Source organism: Lepus europaeus, chromosome 13 (genome assembly GCF_033115175.1).
Source record: "Lepus europaeus isolate LE1 chromosome 13, mLepTim1.pri, whole genome shotgun sequence".
Classification (NCBI taxonomy): Eukaryota; Metazoa; Chordata; class Mammalia; order Lagomorpha; family Leporidae; genus Lepus; species Lepus europaeus.
In genome coordinates this window covers 14,821,674-14,841,093 of record NC_084839.1, presented here as the reverse complement: position 1 = coordinate 14,841,093, position 19,420 = coordinate 14,821,674, and the positions used below count along the sequence as shown (strand labels likewise).

At 50.8% G+C, this 19,420-nt stretch overlaps 1 protein-coding gene across 2 annotated transcripts in view; it reads right to left on the bottom strand.

The window, feature by feature from the left end:
- Window positions 1-273: 273 nt before the first annotated feature.
- VSNL1 (visinin like 1) overlaps window positions 274-19,420 on the bottom strand; it is a 64,626-nt gene continuing 45,479 nt past the window's right edge. The window contains exons 2-3 of one of the 2 annotated variants that reach the window (XM_062210137.1): window positions 7,682-7,897; window positions 274-471 (exon numbers count right to left, since the gene is read on the bottom strand). In XM_062210137.1, the coding sequence (XP_062066121.1) occupies window positions 274-471; window positions 7,682-7,897 (414 nt within the window). The remainder of the gene's footprint in view (window positions 472-7,681; window positions 7,898-19,420) is intronic. The other variant, XM_062210138.1, reaches the window with a different exon arrangement.

The following is a 19,420-nucleotide window of genomic DNA, read 5'->3' as shown; positions in this document are numbered from 1 at the left end:
GAAGAAGGTTTTTTTTTTTTTTTTTTATGAAATGATATTACACAGATCACTTTGTGGCAGGTTGTCTGTTTGTCTCATTTTATAATATATGATTTTAAAATTCATTAGCAAATGACATTCTCATGCACACAAGTGTTTCAAACACAGGAAGCAAGTCCATTTATAGGTAGTCCAAGCAATATTGTGTGTGTGTCTGTGTGTGTGTGTGTGTGTGTAGCTGCAGACTGAATGGAACATTGAGACTTCTGTGCAGTCCATAGCTTTGACATCAGCTCATTTCTGGATGTCGCACTGCAGAAGTAAAACAATGGAAGGGTCGCTCTTTGCAGCTTCTTTGAATTCATCCAGCGTGATCTGGTCGTCTTTGTTCTTATCCATTTTGCTGAAAATCTTGTCTACTCGCTGCTCAGGCGTGAGACCATCCTCATTCATTTTCATCATGATCACAGTGCCCACCATTTTGTAGATAGCCTTGGGAGAAAGAAGATGGTATTCACCTGAGTGGGTCCTGCTCCTCCTCCAAGCTCAGCTTCTCTTTCCCCAGAAGTTCATTCCCTGTGCTTCCAGTTCCCATGGCAACCCATACCACTCCCCCCATCTGAATACATCTGACAGCTTATTACAATAACTGCTTTGTCTTCCCCACTGGAGAGTATGTTCTATGAAGCTAGGAGCTGTGAACTTTACTTACTCCTGTGACTTCAGGCTTGGCACATGGTAGCATTTAATGAATATGGATTGAATAAAAAAATGCATGTAACTTGCTGCAGCATGGGATGTGAGGAGAGGGGCAGCAGGAGGAAGGACCAAGTGAGGTGCTGGTGAAAGAGGAAACTGGAGGGGCCTGCATTGTGGTGCAGTGTGTTAAGCTGATGCCTGCAATGCCGGTATCCATATCGGTACCAGTTCAAGTCCCAGCTGCTCCACTACCAATCCAGCTCCCTAATAATGCACCTGGGAAAGCAGCAGAAGATGGCCCAAGTACTTGGATCCCTGCACCACGTGGGAGACCCAGATGAAGCGCCTGGCTCCTGGCTTCAGCCTGGCCCAGCTCCAGCTGTTGCAGCCAATTGAGGCATGAGCCAGTAGATGGAAGATATCTGTCTTTCTAACTCTGCTTTTCAAATAAATAAATCTTTTAAAAAAATAAAACAGATGAACCCAGAGAGAGGGAGGCAAGACGAACATAAAATTCTTAGATACGACAGGGTATTTAAATGTGTTTTTAAAGACTCCTTAAATGGCTTTCAATAAGAGAATGATTTAACCTAATATGTATGAGTCTTGTGACCAGTGTGATATAAGAAGATGACTCCATGTTTCTGGCAGGAGGAAGTGGATAGAAAAGGTGGCTCTTTGGTGAGATCAAGAATCATGGATTAGAAACAGGCTCGAGGAGGAAAATGAGACGTTCAGCTTCAAACATGCTGAATTGAAGTGCAGATGACAATCAACAAGTGCCAGTCTGAGAGACCGTGGCAAAGATGAAATGTGGTCCAACCTGATAAGAACTTAAAATCTGTTAAGGCAAGCAAGCCAGGTGTGCTGCTAAAACTGAGCTCTGAAAGAAGTTAGTTTAGGAAGAGACTAACTGTTGAGAGCCAAGTCATGGAGGCAGAGTAATGGCTGCCTGAGTCAGGTGGGAACAGGCAGGTGGGGAAAGGGGTCTTACTCGGGGAGGGAAAATTTTTATAATTGGATTATAGTGATGGTTGCATACCTCCTTAAGTTTAAAAAGTGTTACACTGTTCACTTAAAATGGGTGAATTTATGGAGCATAAATTATAATTCATTGTTTTAGAAATGAAAATGAGAAAGTTTAAATGACAATTAGGCAAGTTTAAATGTCTATGAGACAAAATATTTGTGTGTGATCATTTTCATAACTGGATTATGTTAATTTATGGGGAGAAGATGTAAAAATTTGTCTTTGAAAGAGGTGGACTATTGAAATTTCATTCCAGGCCTGGCGCTGTGGTGTAGCAGGTAAATCTGCCTCTTGCAGTGTTGGCATCCCATATGTGCACCAGTTTGAGAACCGGCTGCTCCACTTCACTCCAGCTCTGTGCTGATGGCCTGGGGAAGCAGGAGAAGATAGTCCAAGGCCTTAGGCCCTTGCACCCACATAGGAGACCTGGAGGAATCTCCTGGCTCCTGGCTTCTGATTGGCCCAGCTCCACCTGTTGCAACCATTTGGGGAGTGAACCAGCAGATGGAAGACCTCTCTCTCTCTCTCTCTCTCTCTCAACCTATCTCTCTCTCTCTCTCTCTCTCTCTCTGCCTCTGCCTCTCTGTAACTCAGCCTTTCGAACAAATAAATTTTGAAAAAAAGAAAAAAGAAATTGCATTCCATGGACCATTGGTAGTCAGGATCCAGGTTAGCCCGGTAGCCTGAGTGGTGCAGGAGGGTAAAGCAGAGACTGCACAGTATGCCTGGAATTTAAAAAGAGACAAATGGGCCATCAACATGCGAGCTGCCATTCTCTGTCCTTTCAAAGAGGAAGCCAAAAGACTTTACAGGAAGCAATGGCTATAAAGACAATTAGCAAAACAAATGCCCTATTAATAAAGCCAGGGTAACAAAAAATGTAAACACAGAGACCTCAGCTAGCAATTTTGAAGATGGCAAGGTCTCTCTTATTAACCGTATCCAACATGCAGGCCTGCTCTGTGGACCATGTTCCAGATGCAGATTCGTATACTTATTGTCAATATCGGCCATGAGCTTGCCCGACCCAGAACTGAAGATGAACATGGTCCCCAGGAATCTACAGAAACCCTCCAGGTACATAAGCTTCAATGGGGGTACTCCTAGTATGGACCGAAAAGTCTAGCATGAAACTTCTCTGCAATCAAGAGATGACACCACACCTGCTTTCCTAAAAAGAAACCATTAACGTTCATTCACCTAGAACTTGCAGACCCTTTACACCTGTAGCCAACACTCCCAGCAGACACACGTTCCCTCAGTGGGGCGCTGTAACTCTGCTCTTTTCTCTCACCGACCCTTCCCCTCTTCTCAGCGCCTTCCTCACTCCATTGTCATGGCCTGTTTACCTCTCTGGGAAAGAGCCCTCAGTCAGTGAGCTCCTGGAGTGTTTTCATGTCTGTGTCTCTAACACGAGGCAGAAAGGCCGAACCCTACAGAGTGATCAGCTGCAGGCTACAGGAGCCCACAGTGGGATGGAGAACCCTGGAGTGAAGTGGGCCAAGAAGGCTTGGATGAGACAAGATAACCTAGACCTTGATGGGCACAGAGCTGCTAAGGATATTCCAGGAAGAGGAAGTGCTGAGAGCACAAGTGCCCAGTCAGGAGTGCAGGGGGAGGCACCAGAGGCAGGCAGAGAAGCTGGAGGAGGCATGAGAGCAAGCCGATCACAGTAAGAGCAGCTGCAGAGACCTGTGCCAGGGGCACATGGTGCCTGCTCGGGGAAGCATTTTGGCCGAAGGAAAACCAGCAGTGCCATAATGAGACTGTCCTTTTAAGTGTGTTGATGCGCTGGCCATGAACCAGGAGTTCAGAAATGGGGCAGCAAGTGGCAGGAAAACGTGCAGGAGTGCAGGTGAAAGGTGAGAAGCAGAAGCTTAAAGACAGCAGAGAAACACCTGCCAGCTTTTGAGTGCTGATGGAAGGGAGCACTGTGCAGGTGCCCAAGGCCTTGGTCAATTCCCACAGATGCGGGGCAGTTATCACTACCCTGATCAATCCATGAGGACACCAAGGCCTGGCTGCTGGAAGCCCCATGGCAAGAAGCAGCAGCACCAGTCTGATTCTGCAGGGCTCTGTGGGGACTGAACACACGAGCCCCCCATTTGTACATGGAAAGCTAATCCCCAAGTGAAGATGTTGGATACTTAGGTGAATTTGTGATGGAGCCACCATGCATGGCTTGATGCCTTTAGAGAAGGCTCGAGACGGCTGCCCTGCCCCCACACCAGGTGAAGACCACCTGTGAGCCAGGAAGAGGTCCCTCACCAGAGCTGGGGGCACCTGGAGTCCTGCTTCCAGCCTCCAGAACTCTGAGAAACACATGCCTGTCCCCCACCTGGACATCATACACTAGGAACGTGGACAAGAATACAGGAAGCAGCTGTTTTCATGCCTCGCACCTGCACCTGGCAGCTGGCTGCAGTCCCAGGAGGAGGGGACAAAGGAGATGTCACAAATTCCTGCCCGGGAGCAGCACAGGGCAAGACTGACTGCAGGAGGCAGCGGTTTGAGTGGGAAGGTGGAGCCAGCCAGAACTGGCAGAGGACTGGAGAGGAGGGAGCTGCGCAGAGAGCTCCAGACATCTGCCTCAGGGCTCCTTAACCTTCCTCTGACACCAGGCTGCACTGGAGGAGGAGCTCCACAGACCTGTTTCTCAACCCTCAGCCCGCACAGGAGGCTACAGAACATTCTAGTTCTAACCAGCGAGAGGGGAGAGAGCTGGCTGAGCACCAGCAGGGGGGTGACTGCCCACCCCTCTTCCTTTTCAAGCAAAGCCTCTTGCTTCTGTGGTCACTGTCTGCACTGCCCCCACCCCTGTTCCCCTTGGGGCTCCAACTAGGAGTCTGCCCTACAGGCTGCTGAAACCACTCCTGAGCAGCCCGCCAGCCACCCCGGGGTTCCAAATCCACCTGCCAACTACTATTCCTTGTTCTGCTTCTGCCAACTGCATTTGATGTGATAGAGGCTCCTTCCCCCAAGAAACGTCTATTTATTTCCCTTCCAGCCCTCCTCACTCTTATTTAAAAGCTTATTTATTTTAGTTATTTGAAAGGGAGAAGAAAAAGAGAGAGAGGGAGGGAGGGAGGGAGGGAAGGAGAGAGGGAGAGAGAGAGAGAGAGAGAATGAATGAGAATCTTCCACCTGTTAATTCACACCCCAAATTCCTGGAACTGCTGGGATTCCTGAAGCCAGGAGTCTGGAACTCAATCCAGGTCTCCCATGTGAGTAGCGTGGACCCCCAGGGTCCCCAGTGAGCAGCTGCTGCCCCCAGGGTACACATTAGCAGGAAGATGGAGTCAGGAGTGGAGTCAGGACTCAAACCCAGCACTTCAACGTGGGATGTGGGCATCCCAAGTACAATCTTAACCTCTGAGTCAAACCACCCCTCACACCACCTTCTTGACTTTGGTCTTATTGACCATTCTTCCTCAGTCTCCTTTGAGGATGTCTCCTTGTGTTCCTCTCCTCTAAACATTACCATGCCCCAGAGCCCAGCCCCCTGCAAACCTCGTTTTCATCTATACCCCTGCATGCCTTTGTCCATTTAGCCAGAACAGCCCCACCACACACGGCGATTTCCCAACCAGAGTAGAGAGACCTCACAACATCTGACTACTCAATACAGACCCCACAGTGGCCCCAGAGTGGAAACACGGCTAACTACCTCCAAAGAAATCCTACTCCATCTGCCCTGACAAAGCCGATAAACAGCCTTGGGGCAACTGCATGTATCATGCCTTCCTGTCAAAACAAATCCCAGTGCACTGTAGACAAGGACAATAAGGTGCAGCTGTTATAACACTCACATGCTCCAAACACCATTAAGGTCCATGAGGCACACCAAGAAGCAGGAAACTGTGACCTGCATGAGGTGAGATTTCGGTGCATAAAAGCCTCCTACCAGAATGCCCTTTGTTAGGAGGAAGAAGTAAGGAAGGGCTGGAAGGATGGGGAAGAGATGTGGAGCGGCCTGGGGCATCCTCAGGACCGAGAAGGACAAGCACTGCTGGCCCAGTCCTGTCCCCTGGACCTGCCTTGTCCTGCCGTGAGCTGGCCTGGCCCTTACAATGAGGTCTTGATGTTCTCCCATCAAACATAAACCATCTCATGGAACACCTGTGACTATAATCAAGCAAGGCAAAAATAAGATTGCTTTGTAATTATGTCTGGATACAGACTAGACACTGTCTAAGCCACAAAATGCCAAGCATCCCTCCATGCTGAGTAGCTGCTTCTGCTTCAGCTTCTGCTGCTTCACCGATTAGAGCCCCAGGCTTGGTCTGGTTTGCCCTGGTTGTACTTGAGATGTATTGATTCACAGTCATCCACGTGGCCCCACTCCCTGGCAGTAGCCAGTCCAGAGCAGACGCCTGCTTCCTTGGACACTTCCCAATCCACCCAACCAAAGCTGGGGTCCTGTGAGTCCCAACACCCTCTCACTGGAACACCTGCCACTGCTCCCTCACGTCAGGGGTACAGGTTCAAGTTGTTTCACTTCGCTGGCGTGTTACTGGTGGTCTTTGGCTGAAGGGCACCGACAAGGATGAGAGAGGAGACTTTTGGGAGGAAAAGACTGACCCTCAGTGGGGAAAAATAGCAAAAAGTCAAAGATAAGAATAAACTTGGAAAAACCCATTTTGTAGGAAGGTCAAAGAGACCTTGGAAAGAGGCAAGTGGAGTGTGGAAGATGGACAAAAATTAAAGAATGAGGAATGAGAAAATGGAGCCATCTATTCAGAATGATTGTTTTATCTTTTCTAATAATTTGGAAGGGTTTATTCAATTGAACGAAGGTCATGCAAATAGAGAACTAAGGTGTTCGTTTGCTGGGCGTGTTGGAAGGATGTGGGCATTGAAGCTAAGAGGAGAAGGAGCCACAGGAGGAGGAGGACAGACCACAGATGCCCAAAGAGGGGGCATCAGAAGAGCTCAGCTTCAGGGGCAGGCGAGAAGCCTTTTCTGTGTGCAGCAGGAGGCAGAGTGAGAGCCGTTTTGCGTTACTTGGTCTTGGCTACCCTCCATGAATGCCAGCCCTCGGGATATCTGCAGGAAGGAACACCCGGGTCTTGCCTATGGTGAGTCGTGTGTCTCACTCCTTCAGTCACGGTGGTTGGTGCAGGGGGTGGGCACACACCCAGAGAACAGTCCCAGAGCCATGCACCAACTGCTGAGTGCCTGCTGGTTTTAGGTTTCCAGGATACAGCAATGAGCAAGCTGGGTCCTTCTCACAGAGCTCCCAATCCACCATGCAGTCTCCGGTGGCAGGTACTGTGGGGCAGGGGCCACTGCTGGGGCAGAAATCCCTTTGGCTGAGAGGTGAGATTGCATTGGGGTGGGCACATTTGGGTAGGGGTGTGGGAAGGAGGGCCTCATGGAGCTGCCGGGTGAGGCGTAACAGAGGAACCCTGGGGAGGTCGAGGGAGAGAAAGAGAATCCCACCCCGTGGCAGGAGTGAGCATTAGTGGGAGACCAGAAAGGCCTTGGGTCAGGAGCGTAGCCTGCAGGGAGGGGGGTTGGGGGGGTGGAGGTCGGAGCAGTGAAGAGGAACCCTCCGATGCCTGAAAGCAATGGAGAGAGACTCCTGTTCCCTGTTACGTGGTGGGAGCCTGGAAGGAGGCCCCTGGGGCCCCTGGAAGCCTGTGCTGCCCACCCCAAGGAGCTGCGGTGAGGAAGAGGGCAACATGTCCAGCAGAACAGAGCCGTGCAAGGGAGAGGCTGCAATGACCCTGGGCACACGGTCGGCCCCAGCAAGGCTTGTTTGCCCAGGCTTACAACGCCCTCTGTTGACTGGCAGGGCTGGACAGCCCGGACCTGTGACTTCGGGCACGGAGCTGCAGGGCGCAGGGCACCCAGGCCCGAGAAGACAGGGTTTGGTGTGCAGCCGGGGTGCTCCTGGCAGCGCAACAGAGAAGCCACTGTCGGCCCGTGCCTGAGGAGGCTGCCCCAGGCCTGGCCAGGCCCCGGTCTCACCTCAATGATCTCCAGCATCTCCACTCGGGTGATCTTGCCGTCGCCGTCCAGGTCGTACATGTTGAAGGCCCAGTTCAGCTTCTGCTCGAAGCTGCCCCTGGAGGTGATGGACAGGGCGCAGATGAACTCTCGGAAGTCGATGGTGCCATCCCCGTTCTTGTCGAAGGTTCGGAAGGCGTGCTGCGCGAACTTGGATGCGTCGCCATAGGGGAAGAACTGCAAGGCAGAACACAGAGTCAGGGGCGGAGGGCGAGCAATCGGGCTGCGGGCTCTACCTGGAGGGAGCGAAAGGTGACGCACTGCACAGAGCCTCTCCTGCGACGGCCCCTCTGCTGGATGGAGGCTTGGCCCAGTGCCCCAGGGCAAGGGCAGGCCTCCCCTGGCGGGTCCACCCCTCCAGGTGGGACCCAGGTGGGACCCAGGGTCAGGCAAGAAGCATCCACGGGGGTCCTCACTTGCTGGGCAAGTTTGGAGGCGGGAGCAGGTTCCTCTGCCCACACAGGGCGGTGCTACAGGAACTTCTGTCTTCCTCTAAGTGTGAACACATAGGTTCACTGCCCCCTGGGCCGGAGGGACGACACCCGGACCCGCTTTCTCCTGCCGCCAGCTCCCGGCCCAGCCCACGCACTCATCGCCTTCCTGCGTGAGGTTCCGGTGTCTGACTTCTTTTTACAGGGACAGTTCTTTGGCAGAACAGACATCTAAAATGCATTAAAAATAGAGCATGACTGGGCTTATTTTCAAGAGACATAAAGAGGCTTCTTCACAGAGCCCGCAGTCACCCAGGGTGCGTGGGCGTTGGAGAACGGACACGAGGAGCTAGAGGAGGCAGAAGCTGTGGGGAGCGGAGACCGCGGAGACTCAGCCGGGCTGGCCTCGGTGCCCTTGGACTTGAGCCGACCCCTGTGGCAAGCAGCAGGTCATTTTGATCATTAGCCAGTAAACTTCAAAGCCCAAACAAAAACAAAAACACACCCTGTGCTGTGTGGAAGTGGAGAAGGGATGCATGTGTTCCTAGAAGAATAGATACAGCAGTAATAAATCATAGGGTCTGTAAGCTGACCACTGAGGATGCACGCGCTGGTGTCCCTGTCCCTTCACAGGTTCGGTCACTTGCTAAGCGGACCAGCTGGTCAGCTGCCATGCAGAGGGCTGCCTGCCTTTGGGGCCATCGGTGCATCTTTCTCACCATGCATCCTGCTCAGGGTCCTGCTGAGCCTGTCGGCCCACTGCACCTGCTCCTAGACACACACAGGAAGGTAGGAGACTTCTTTGTAGGAGCACATTGTACCTGTCCCCACAGGGATTCTGTCTGAGAGGCTCACTCCAGGGGGAGGAGGGGCAGACACAGGCTTGTGTTTCAGTGGCATCCAGTTCTAGACACCTGAATTGGTTCCAGTTACTGTTACCCCACAATTGAGTGGATTAAAAGAACATAATCGTTTTATTATCTCAGTAAAGGAAACTTGTCATCAGCAGGTCTTTCTGTAGTTGCGAAGAGCCACATCCTACTTTGTTTCTTCTTTCCTTCCACTTTTGCTTCATTTATACTCTCCAACCTTTTTCATTTTCATGCAGGCCCTGCCTTAGGCGCTGGGGACACTGAGATCAGTAGCTCAAAGTCTCTGTGCTCTGCAGCTGCACAGCAGTTCCGGGGGGTCCAACCTGAGAGTGGCCATGCTCATATTGAACGGGAGCAGAGCAGTGGGTCAAGGGTTCCTGAGGCTCCGAGAGTGAGCTGTGGGGTTCAAGCAGGGGCGCTGGGATACGAAAGGCTTCCTTCCTCTTGGACCAGCTAAGCACCATTCCTGTCCCATCCCAAAACTAGGTAGGGGCTCAGAACCTGATGGCAGGTTGCCAGGGGCTGGGATTCTACTGAGCAATTTTGAACGTCAGAGTTTCTTGTTAAGCAAGTTTGATCCTTGGTTGCCTGGTGCACTAGTGGTCTTTGTTTCTTTCTCGGTGGGTGATACTAGGGTGCTTCGAAAGTTCATGGAAGGGGCCGGCGCTGTGGTGTGCTAGGCTAAGATTCTGCCTACGGTGCAGGCATCCCATATGGGTGCTGGTTCGAGTCCCAGCTGCTCCATGTCTGATCCAGCTCTCTGCTATTGACTGGGAAAGCAGTGGAGGATGATCCAAGTCCTTGGGCCCCTGCAACCATGTAGGAGACCCGGAAGAAGCTCCTGGCTCCTGGCTTTGGATCAGGCCAGCTCTGGCTGTTGCAGCTATTTGGGGAGTGAACCAGAGGATGGAAGACCTTCTCTCTGTCTCTCCCTCTCTCTGCCTGTAACTCTGCCTCTCAAATAAATAAATCTTTAAAAAAAACCACAAAAAGTTCATGGAAAAATGGAATTAAAAGTTTATTTTGGTGCAAAAAAATTAAAATCCCTACTTAGGCTTTTCACCATACCCATTTTTTGTGAGCTTTTTGTTGATCCTTGTATGTATGATTTCAAAGTTTCGGGCACCAAAATAAACACAACCTTTGATTCCATTTTCCGTGAACTTTTTGAAGTTTGTCATATTTGTGAAAATGCTCATCTACCTCACGGTCAGGGGTCTGGGTGGAGGTGGCCTTCATATGAGCAGAGGGAGCCTGGTCCTCAGCCCGGCTGGGTCCTCCCTGCATGGTTCAGCCAGCAACCTTCCTCTGTGCAGCAGCCCTGTGGGCATTTTACTTCATTTGTGTGGGTTTCTGGCAATGTAATACCTTAACTATCTTATTTCTCACAGCCTACTTTTAAGCTCAAGGATACTTGACAGTTTTATCTAAAAATAACTGGGCACCTTAGGTCAGTATATTAAAAATTAATTTAGGTCTGAAAATCCTTGAGAGAAAAATCGATTGCAAATTTCCAGCTATAAAAGTTCCATGTGCCTTGTGGAGGTCTATTTCCTGAATTTCCGCACCGAATGTTTACTTCAGAAGAACCCGGGGGATGTTGAAGAGCCCTCTGCTATCTGGAGGGGTTGTTTCCTGCGAGAATTCATCCCATCGTGTTCTGAGAAATAATTCCAGTTCTTCTGATGAGCTAATTCAATTCTGGATGGGTCATCACAGAAGAATGGAGCCACTCTCCCTTCAGTCTCTGTAGGAGGAAAGTAGGGTCTCGAACTCATAGTCATTTCTCGTGGAGGGAAACTGGGCTTGAGAAAGACAAGTACATTTCACATATTGTTGTTAGCAATTGGTTTTGTTTGTGAGGTTCAATGCGTTTTGCTTCAGTTCCTGTATTAAGTATTGAGGTGGGGGTAATTTTTGGAGGAAGTGATCATCTACAATTATTCTAACATAATAGATGGAAAAGAACTTTGAAGTTGAAAAATTATGTGTATACATTTAATTTACACGAGTTATCGTGTTTAATCTTTATAACAAGACCTGACATGGTCAAGGTTAATTTCATCTTGTGGAGGAGGAAACTGAATCCCGAAAGATTAAGTCATTTGCCCAGGGGTCCTGGCTGTCAGAAGAAGAAGGATGTGAGTGTCAATCTGTCCGATCATTTCTGCTACACCTGGAGATTTCTCTTAGTCAAGTGCTAGCCAAGGACATAAGCCTAAGTCCAGGCCGGATGAAGCATGCACATTCGCTGCATTACATAATTCTTATAGAAGCTTAAAATTCGCGGCCATATTTATCGCCATCTTCTGGCAGCACGCATGTACTGCGAGGGAATTACGCTCCTAGGGAGCTTTTCAAGGCTCACTCGTTCTTTAACTCTACAAACACTTACTGAGCAGCTACTATGTATTAAGCACTATGTTAGGTGTTGGTAATAAAATGGAGCAAACACAGAGAATATTAAGGATACTAGGGGATGTAGATATTGGTGTTAAGTATATATATATAGTCAAATTAATATCTAAATAATTGTAAAATCACACCGTGACACATTATAAGGCTATTGAGCCACGCATAGAGTGATAGAGGTCATTTTATGAAGTTAAGACTTAGGTCTAATTAGCGTGCAGTTTCATCCCATGAGTCTAACATATAGGCTGCTGACAAGACATTGTTCTGAGCCTGAGCCTGAAACTTCTGGAACTGTGTATGGCTGACTGTTCCTGGCTGTATGCACTCCACACTCTCACCTGCAACCAGCCAACGGAGAAGAAAACCGCGGGAAACACTTGAGATCTTTGTCTCTCTTCAGGCAGACAATAGGAGTCTTTGCAGGGATTAGCCGGCTCCCTCCAGGTGAGGCCAGGGCTGAAGCGTTCCCTGTGGATAGTGGGCCCAAGCCCTGTCTCTTTCTCTTACTGATCTATGCCGTTATGAATAAGACGTTTGTGGTGAATGAGCACAGGCACATCAAGCTGAATACCGGTGTGTGTGGTACCATTAACCTCCGTAGCCCTGGGGCTGCGCCTCCCCAGGGTGGGCACAGACAGGCTGTGTGATGGCCTCACCAAGAAATGGCCTCCAACTCTGCCCTATGCCCTGGTGTAAGCCTTCTGCTGCATCCCCAGCCAGCCTCCCTCTGCACCATCTTGATGCCTGAATAGCGCATCCTTCCAGAACTTGCACTAAATTTGGAGAAGACATTGTAATGTTTCCCACGGGACTCACTCACTGCACAGATGACTGGTACCCTGCTGCATCCTGCTGGAGAACGCAGTGCCCCCAGGAGTTCCCAGCCCAGCCTCTGGGTGGGAGCAGGCCTGCACAAGCAAGGCCACGGCCAGAACCCTTCGTACCCCACTGGGATGGCTGATGAGCTGTGTCTGGAGCTGAGGCAGCAAGGCTACTGAGACCGGAGGACGAAGGATGGTCTTTCTCCAGGCGCGGCTCCTGGCTGATGCTGGGCAGCCCTTAGACCTCAGAATAGATTTCTGCCCATTAGTCTGCCTGAAATAGAGCTCGTGATAGAATCAAAGAACCGAAGCGTGTTCTCGGACTGCTCTGCTGCTCACAGCACTGGAGAGATCTGCCGTCCAGACCCTCACAGTCCCTTCTCAAATGCCCTCACTTGGTGAACTCTGTTTGCTTTTGTCTTCAGATATCAAGGTCTATGTTGTCTGACCTACGAACACACAAAAATGCAACTGTCTCACCAGTGGGGGAGTCTACTTTATTGCCCCTCAGAGGTCACCTCCCATCACCCTATTGGAGTTAGCCAGCAGCTTCCAGCCTCTTAGGGATAACCTGGACTTGGAGCTACCTCCCCAGGACCTGCTACATCTACAGTGGTTATCAGTCCATGAGTGACTCTCACGGAGCCAGGCCCTAAGCAGGTCCTTTTCCTATCCCATCTCAGCTGATTCTTTCCGTAAGTTTAGGACTTGGAGAAGCGTCATTAGTCCAGGTTAAGTAGTTGGCTTAAGGTCAGACAACCGTGGGAGTGAAATGAGATCACACCCAGATCTGTCTTTGTCAGAGTCCTGGCTCTTCCTAGCTTCACTGCCCACCAACTGAGGTCTCCCTCTTCTGTACCAGCCCACAGACAGGTCCCGGAACTTTCTTCTGGGAGGCTCCCTGGACAGTCCTGGCTGCACACTGTATCAATCTGCTCTTTGCTTTTGGCCTGTTGGTTTTGCCCCTCTCCCGTGAAGGCCCTCTGAGGGCCTGGGCTACTCACATGAGCTTGCTCCTGACCACCTGCTCTGGCAGCTGAGGCTTTCATGCCCAAGGTGGCAGCCTGCCCAGTATCTCTGCAGCATTGGCAAGCAGGTGTTTAGTGGAGTCTAGGTACACCTGTCCTGAGCAGCTCGCCGATGTGGTGCCCTTGAGGGTTAATCTGGTGTTTTGGTTCTGACATTTGACTCTTCATCTCCATGAAACCATAGACGTGAGACCTCTTGCCTTGGCTGCCTCCCTGGACCTGCTGATGCGATACATTTATTGTATCCTAACTGCCACCCTCCACCCACTCTCCAGCTCTCTTGCCTGTCCTCCCCACAGCTCCCAAGGAAACTTTGCACACCCAAGTTCAGTCAAGTCTACCCCATAGATGTTAATAGCATCTAATTTTTCTCAAAGGAAGGAATGAGATTATTCCCAGGCCTCTGAGACCCTTCCGCCTCTGGTCCTAGCTTCCACATCCAGTTGTCTGCTCCCAGGACCTGTTTCACCCCCAGGGGCCCTCGCTGTGGCTAGAGAGCACCTTTGCCGCTGCCCTTGTCTGAAATGCTCCTTTCCTACCCTCCACCCAGTCAATCCCTGTGTGTGCTTCAGAACTTGCATCCTCACTGCCTCATGGACACCTTCCCTGAGTCTAAGCTAGACCCCCATCATGCACAGACACGGTCAATGGGCCCCCTCCTTGGTAACATTTAGTATTTGGGGAGCAATACTCAGGGATTGCTCATGAAATGGGGGCAGGGAATGCCCTGGTTTTGCCACCACTGTAACCCCCGGAGTCTGCACAGAAGAGGTGCTTGGTAGATATCTGGGATGTGAATCAGCAATTCAGAACAGCAGGTCTTTTTAGGCTGGTGGAGGTGGCGATACATCTGTGCAATGACCACCACCAGGCCGGAGTCGTGTTCTGAAGGTTGCCATAAGCCGTAAGCTATGCTGGAGAAGGCTCACCATTTAGCCTGAAGACTCCTTCGTGTTACTACTTTAGCTGATGACTCATGAGGGAATGAATCATCTCAGAGCAGTACATGTGCTGGGTCACGTGGATGGGGAGAGGAGAGGCATTTCCCTTTAACTAGAAATGGTGATTCCCAAAACCATTTCCTGCCAAAGCGTTCATTCAACAGATAAGCACCAAAGCCCTGTTGGTGCCAGGTTCTGTGCTGAGTTGTGTGGGGGCAGGAGGAGGATGAGGAGGGCCACCAAGAACACAAAGCTATGAGACCTGGTCCCTGTCTTTAAGCAGGTGCAGCAAAACCCAAGTCATCAGATGTAGCACAGCATGCAAGCTCCTTCCACACACAGGCTCTCTTGGAGGAGGTGCAAGACACACCCACCCTCCCCCGCCCCAAAGGGTTCGCCCAGATCCTGAGGTTGCCTCTCAGAGCTGCCCATTGCTTATCCTCTAGATAACAGCACTCTGTGTAACTACCACTCCTTTAACATTGTAGTCTTCCTTACAGGGCAACCACAACCAACTCATGCATTTATAGAAAAGGGCCTTAAAAAAACTGTGAGAGAGAGAATGTGCTTCCATAGGCTGCTTCACTCCCCACATGTTCCCAATGGAGGAGCTGGGCTGGGCCAAAGCTGGGAGCCTACATCTCCACCTCTATTGAAAGTGTCACCTGCTGGCGCCACAGCTCACTAGGCTAATCCTCTGCCTGTGGTGCTGGCACCCTGGGTTCTAGTCCCGGTTGGGGCATCGGTTCTGTCCCGGTTGCTCCTCTTCCAGTCCAGCTCTCTGCTGTGGCCTGGGAAGGCAGTGGAGGATGGCCCAAGTGCTTGGGCCCTGCCCCAGCGTGGGAGATCAGGAGGAAGCACCTGGCTCCTGGCTTCGGATCGGTGCAGCACGCTGGCTGTAGCAGCCATTTGGGGGGTGAACCAATGGAAAAAGGAAGACCTTTCTCTCTGTCTCTCTCTCTCTCTCACTGTCTAACTCTGCCTGTCCAAAAAAAAAAAAAAAAAGTGTCACTGACTCTGAGACTCTAGGTTTACTCAGATTTTAAAAACTCTCTCTTTACTTATGTCTCAAATATAATTTTCACTACAAATTGGGTCAGTGGCATCCTCATTTTGGGCAGGGGATCCCTCCTGTTCTTCTCTTGCTGATTCATCTTGAGCCACTGACTTGCTACCAGATCAGGAAGGCCGTAGTAAATTATTCTCTGGACATCATCATAACTTTCCACTTAAAGCCAAAGTGCTATACTAGAAATAACATTGTTTGCTAATTTTAAAACATTTATTTTTGAAAATGGACAAAGGGTGAGGGTCTTTGAAGACTCTGTATAAAACTTGGGGCCGGTGTTATGCTTTGCAGGTAAAGCTGCCACCTAAGACGCCGGCTGCCCCATTTCCAATCCAGCTCTCTGCTAATGTGCTGGGAAAGCAGCGAAGGATGGCCCGTGTGCTTGGGCTCTGCGCCTGCATGAGAGAGCCAGAAGCTGTTGCTGCCATTTGGGGAATGAACCAGCAGAGAGAAGATCTCTCTCTCTCTCCATCTCTCTCTTCTCTCTCCCTCTCTCTGCAATTCTGCCTTTCAAATAAATAAATTAATCTTTAAAAAAAAAGACACTTGGTTGCAGTGGGGAATGCCACAATGAGACCACTCACCTGGAATTCTCCTCAGTTGCTGGGAAGCAAGCTGGTTTTTGTACTCAAAGACTGCACTCAGCTCTGACGCTGATTGTGTTAGCTCCCTGCAGTTTTCTGGATGTAGAAGTTGGGGCACAAGTTCTTTCTAAATCTTTTCCAAAACCATAGTTTCTTCAGATGAGTGGTGAGGTGGGGAGGTGGGAAACTGAGAGCTAAGCTGTGTTCTCTGGGATTTAATTGGGAGGGAGGGACATTGGAATTGAGTCAGAATGGTTAGGACGGGTACCAGTTCTTCCACTAGAGAAGAGCTGCGCGTGAGGGAGCATGGGTTTTCCTTCTCTTGGTGGACATGGCTACAGCACTGGGAGGATTACCATGTGCGTGGTGACTCCTATACACTGCTTGCATCATCACAGGCACTCAGCAAATGAAAGATGCTACTGTTACTATTACTACTATTGTTTTATGTTTCAACAAGTTCCTACTCTGTCCATGTGCCAAGAATGAGAAAACTAAGGAACATCTTGGAAATACACACGGAGCAAATGACTTTCCTTCATCCTCTCTTGGAAAAAATATATTAAGTGGTTAGTCAATAATCATATAGTATGTGCACCTTGTGTCCCAGGGACTGGTGCCAAGATGGACACAGCTGCAGTCCAGGCCTCTGTGTAGTTAGGGAGGCAGACACAGGCCCACCAAAGTTGACAGGCAACACAAGGCCAGCCAAGGGACTGCAGAGCCAGGCTGTGGTGGGGCATTGGGTTTTCTGCAGGATACATGGGGTACATTGTGGTGCATCTGCCTTTTCCTTACCATGAAACCCATATGGAACCCAGGTCAACCACTGTCCGAGTGTGCTCAAAGCCAGTAACCTAGCTGAGGCAAGGAATCTTGCGACATGAGAAAGTCTGCGGATGGTGTTTAAAGGCCTCCCTCTCCCTTGCAGGATGTCCAAGCAATATGCCCTCCCTTGCCACTCCTCCCACAGTCTCCTAGCTGAAGACTGCAAGACCGAGCCATCCCTGCAACTCCTGTAGAACCCTCCCAGCTCTCTGCGTTCAAATCTCACCACATTCCAGGAGGTATCCAGGGCCCGCTGGGGAAGATGAGGCCGTCTTTGCAAAAGGCCAAGAGAGCCAAGAGTCAGCATCACTGGCACAAAGTGCAGTGACACAGAAGGTGCACCATGGGGCAGCTGAGTTAGGGCCTGGGAAGCCTCACCACATCCTTGCCCTCGTTGCAGAGCGTCTGAGTGACAGCTGAACGGACCTTCACCCTATTTCCCTGGAAGTGAGCCCTCCCAGGCCACTCTCTCCTCTCAAACTCCAACTCCTTGATTTTTCCTTTCCCTGGGATAGAACCGCAGCAAATGTGATCTGATTCTTGACTCAGCAGCAGGTGACGCTACCATCCCTGTCAGAGGGATGAGTCAACAGAGGCACTGGGGTGTTACGTAACTTGTCCAAGGTCGCATATAGAGTGAGTGGCAAAATTTGAACTCAGGCAGTTTGGCTCTGGTGCTAGAGCCTCCGCCCCCCCTGATGTAACTAAGCAACCCAGACACTGAGAAGTGCAAAATCTCAGTTCTAGTGTCATGGACCACCTGCATCCACTCCAGTGAGACAGGAACTCACTGGTAGGAGAGGGCTCAGCAGTGCTTCCAGTGCTCCCCCAGCCAGGCTGTGCAGGGGTGCGTAGAGCTTGCGGGCTCAGACTAAGGTCTCACGGCAGTGTTCAGCATCATCCAGGGCCCTGGGGCAGGTGTCTGATCTGGGACCACATCTGAGAAAGTGCTGTGTCCACTGTAAGGGCACAAGAGATGTGATCCTATGTGGGATTAGAGTATCCATCACCAGGCCTGTGCTGTTGTAGGTACGGTGTAAAGGGGTCGTGGTGCCTGCTGTCATGGCTGGGAGCCAGACCCGGGTGTCTCAGTCTGCCCAGAGCAAGCAAATCTCCTGGGGGGAAGGAGGGGTGGTCTGTGGAAATGAAGATGCTTACTCAGCGTGGGACCTGCATCCTTCCCACCTAACACACTTGGAGCAAGCAGGCTGGCTGAAGAAAACAGGGAGGCCTCCAGGAGGGGTGGGGAGCACACACAGGAAGCACTGTGGGAAACAGGAACCAAAGCCCTGGAGCCGCCCAGCAGGTGAGCTGAGGCTGGAGGTGGGGGCTGGGCGTTGGTGCAGGAGACTCAGCTGCTGACAGCAGCAGGGACCTCCTCCGGCCCCTCCCGCCTTGCTGTGTAGGCCTAGAGGCCGTGGCAGCCCTGACTGCCGATCAGGAGCTCTCCGCTCACACTTCCATATTTATCTCTCCCGGAGTCTGCAGGGAAGGCAGGGAACAGCCTCTCATGAATAAAGATGCCTCCCCTCGGAGAGTTCTCCGGGCCTTCCCCAGGGGAGAGGGCAGGGGAGGAGAGGCAAGGGCAGGAGGAGCAGGGCTGAGGAGGAAGAGGCAGCCAGCGGGAGGGGTGGGGGCGGTGGGTGACATCGGCAGCACCAGAATCATTTCTCATTTCTGACCCTTGGCTCCTCCACCTCTAAATCAGGAGAGGGAGCACAGGGCTGAAGGTCTGCATTCCAGAGCTGGCTTTCTGTGATGCTGCCACATGGGGGCATGCCCTGGCAGCTAAGGCTCCCTCAGGAACGACTGCATCCCATCCCATGTCCACAGCCACTTCCAAGTCCAGCTTCCTGCAGCTGTGCACCCTGGGAGGCAGCGAGAAGGCCGATGGTTGGGCTCCTGACATCCACGTGAGACTGGACGGAGTTCTCAGCTACTAGTTTTGAGCAGCTGCACCTATTGTGGGCATCTGGGGAGTGAACTGGCGGGTGGATGATCTCTGTCTCTGCTCTTCAAATAAAATGAAACTAAATGATAAAAATTTGTAAAAAGAAATGCAAATGCCTGCACTATGAAAGCCCTCTCCAAAAACAATGCCTGATGATGGGAATAAGTTTGGGAGCATCCCTGTCCAATGGGAAGATGCTGTGAGACAAAGGCAAGCTACGTGTGGAATTTTCTAATAGCAAGGTAAAAATGAAATTAATTTTAATAACTTATTTAAGCTACTGTCTTCAAAACACATCAAAATTACATCCTTTCAACATGTCACCAGGATTAAAATTATGTGGGTGATCCTGTGCCTGGCTGGGAGATTGCCTGCCTAGCCCGTGCAGGGTAAGAGGGCATGGCACACCATGCCTCCCGGAGGGATCCTACAACCTGACTACCGGCAGGTGGCAGGAGCCCCAGGCACATTTCCTCCACCCCGGCTCCCTGTTAAAGGGCCTTGTAATTGCCAATCAGGTAAACATCTCCCAGGTGTGGCCCAGACCCATAAGGATCACCTGGAAGGCTATATAGGTTACGTGACATTCAAGCTGATTGGAGAAGTGTAGAGATGCCAATATTGGCTCTATCCTATAGAATTAGCATTGCCCTGAACTAGCTATTCACCCTCTGCCTGCCCTTTAAAAGGTGTGCTTGATTGTTAATAAATGGACATGTTCATCGAATCTTGTCTCCGGTGCTTCTTGTCGAAGAATGCC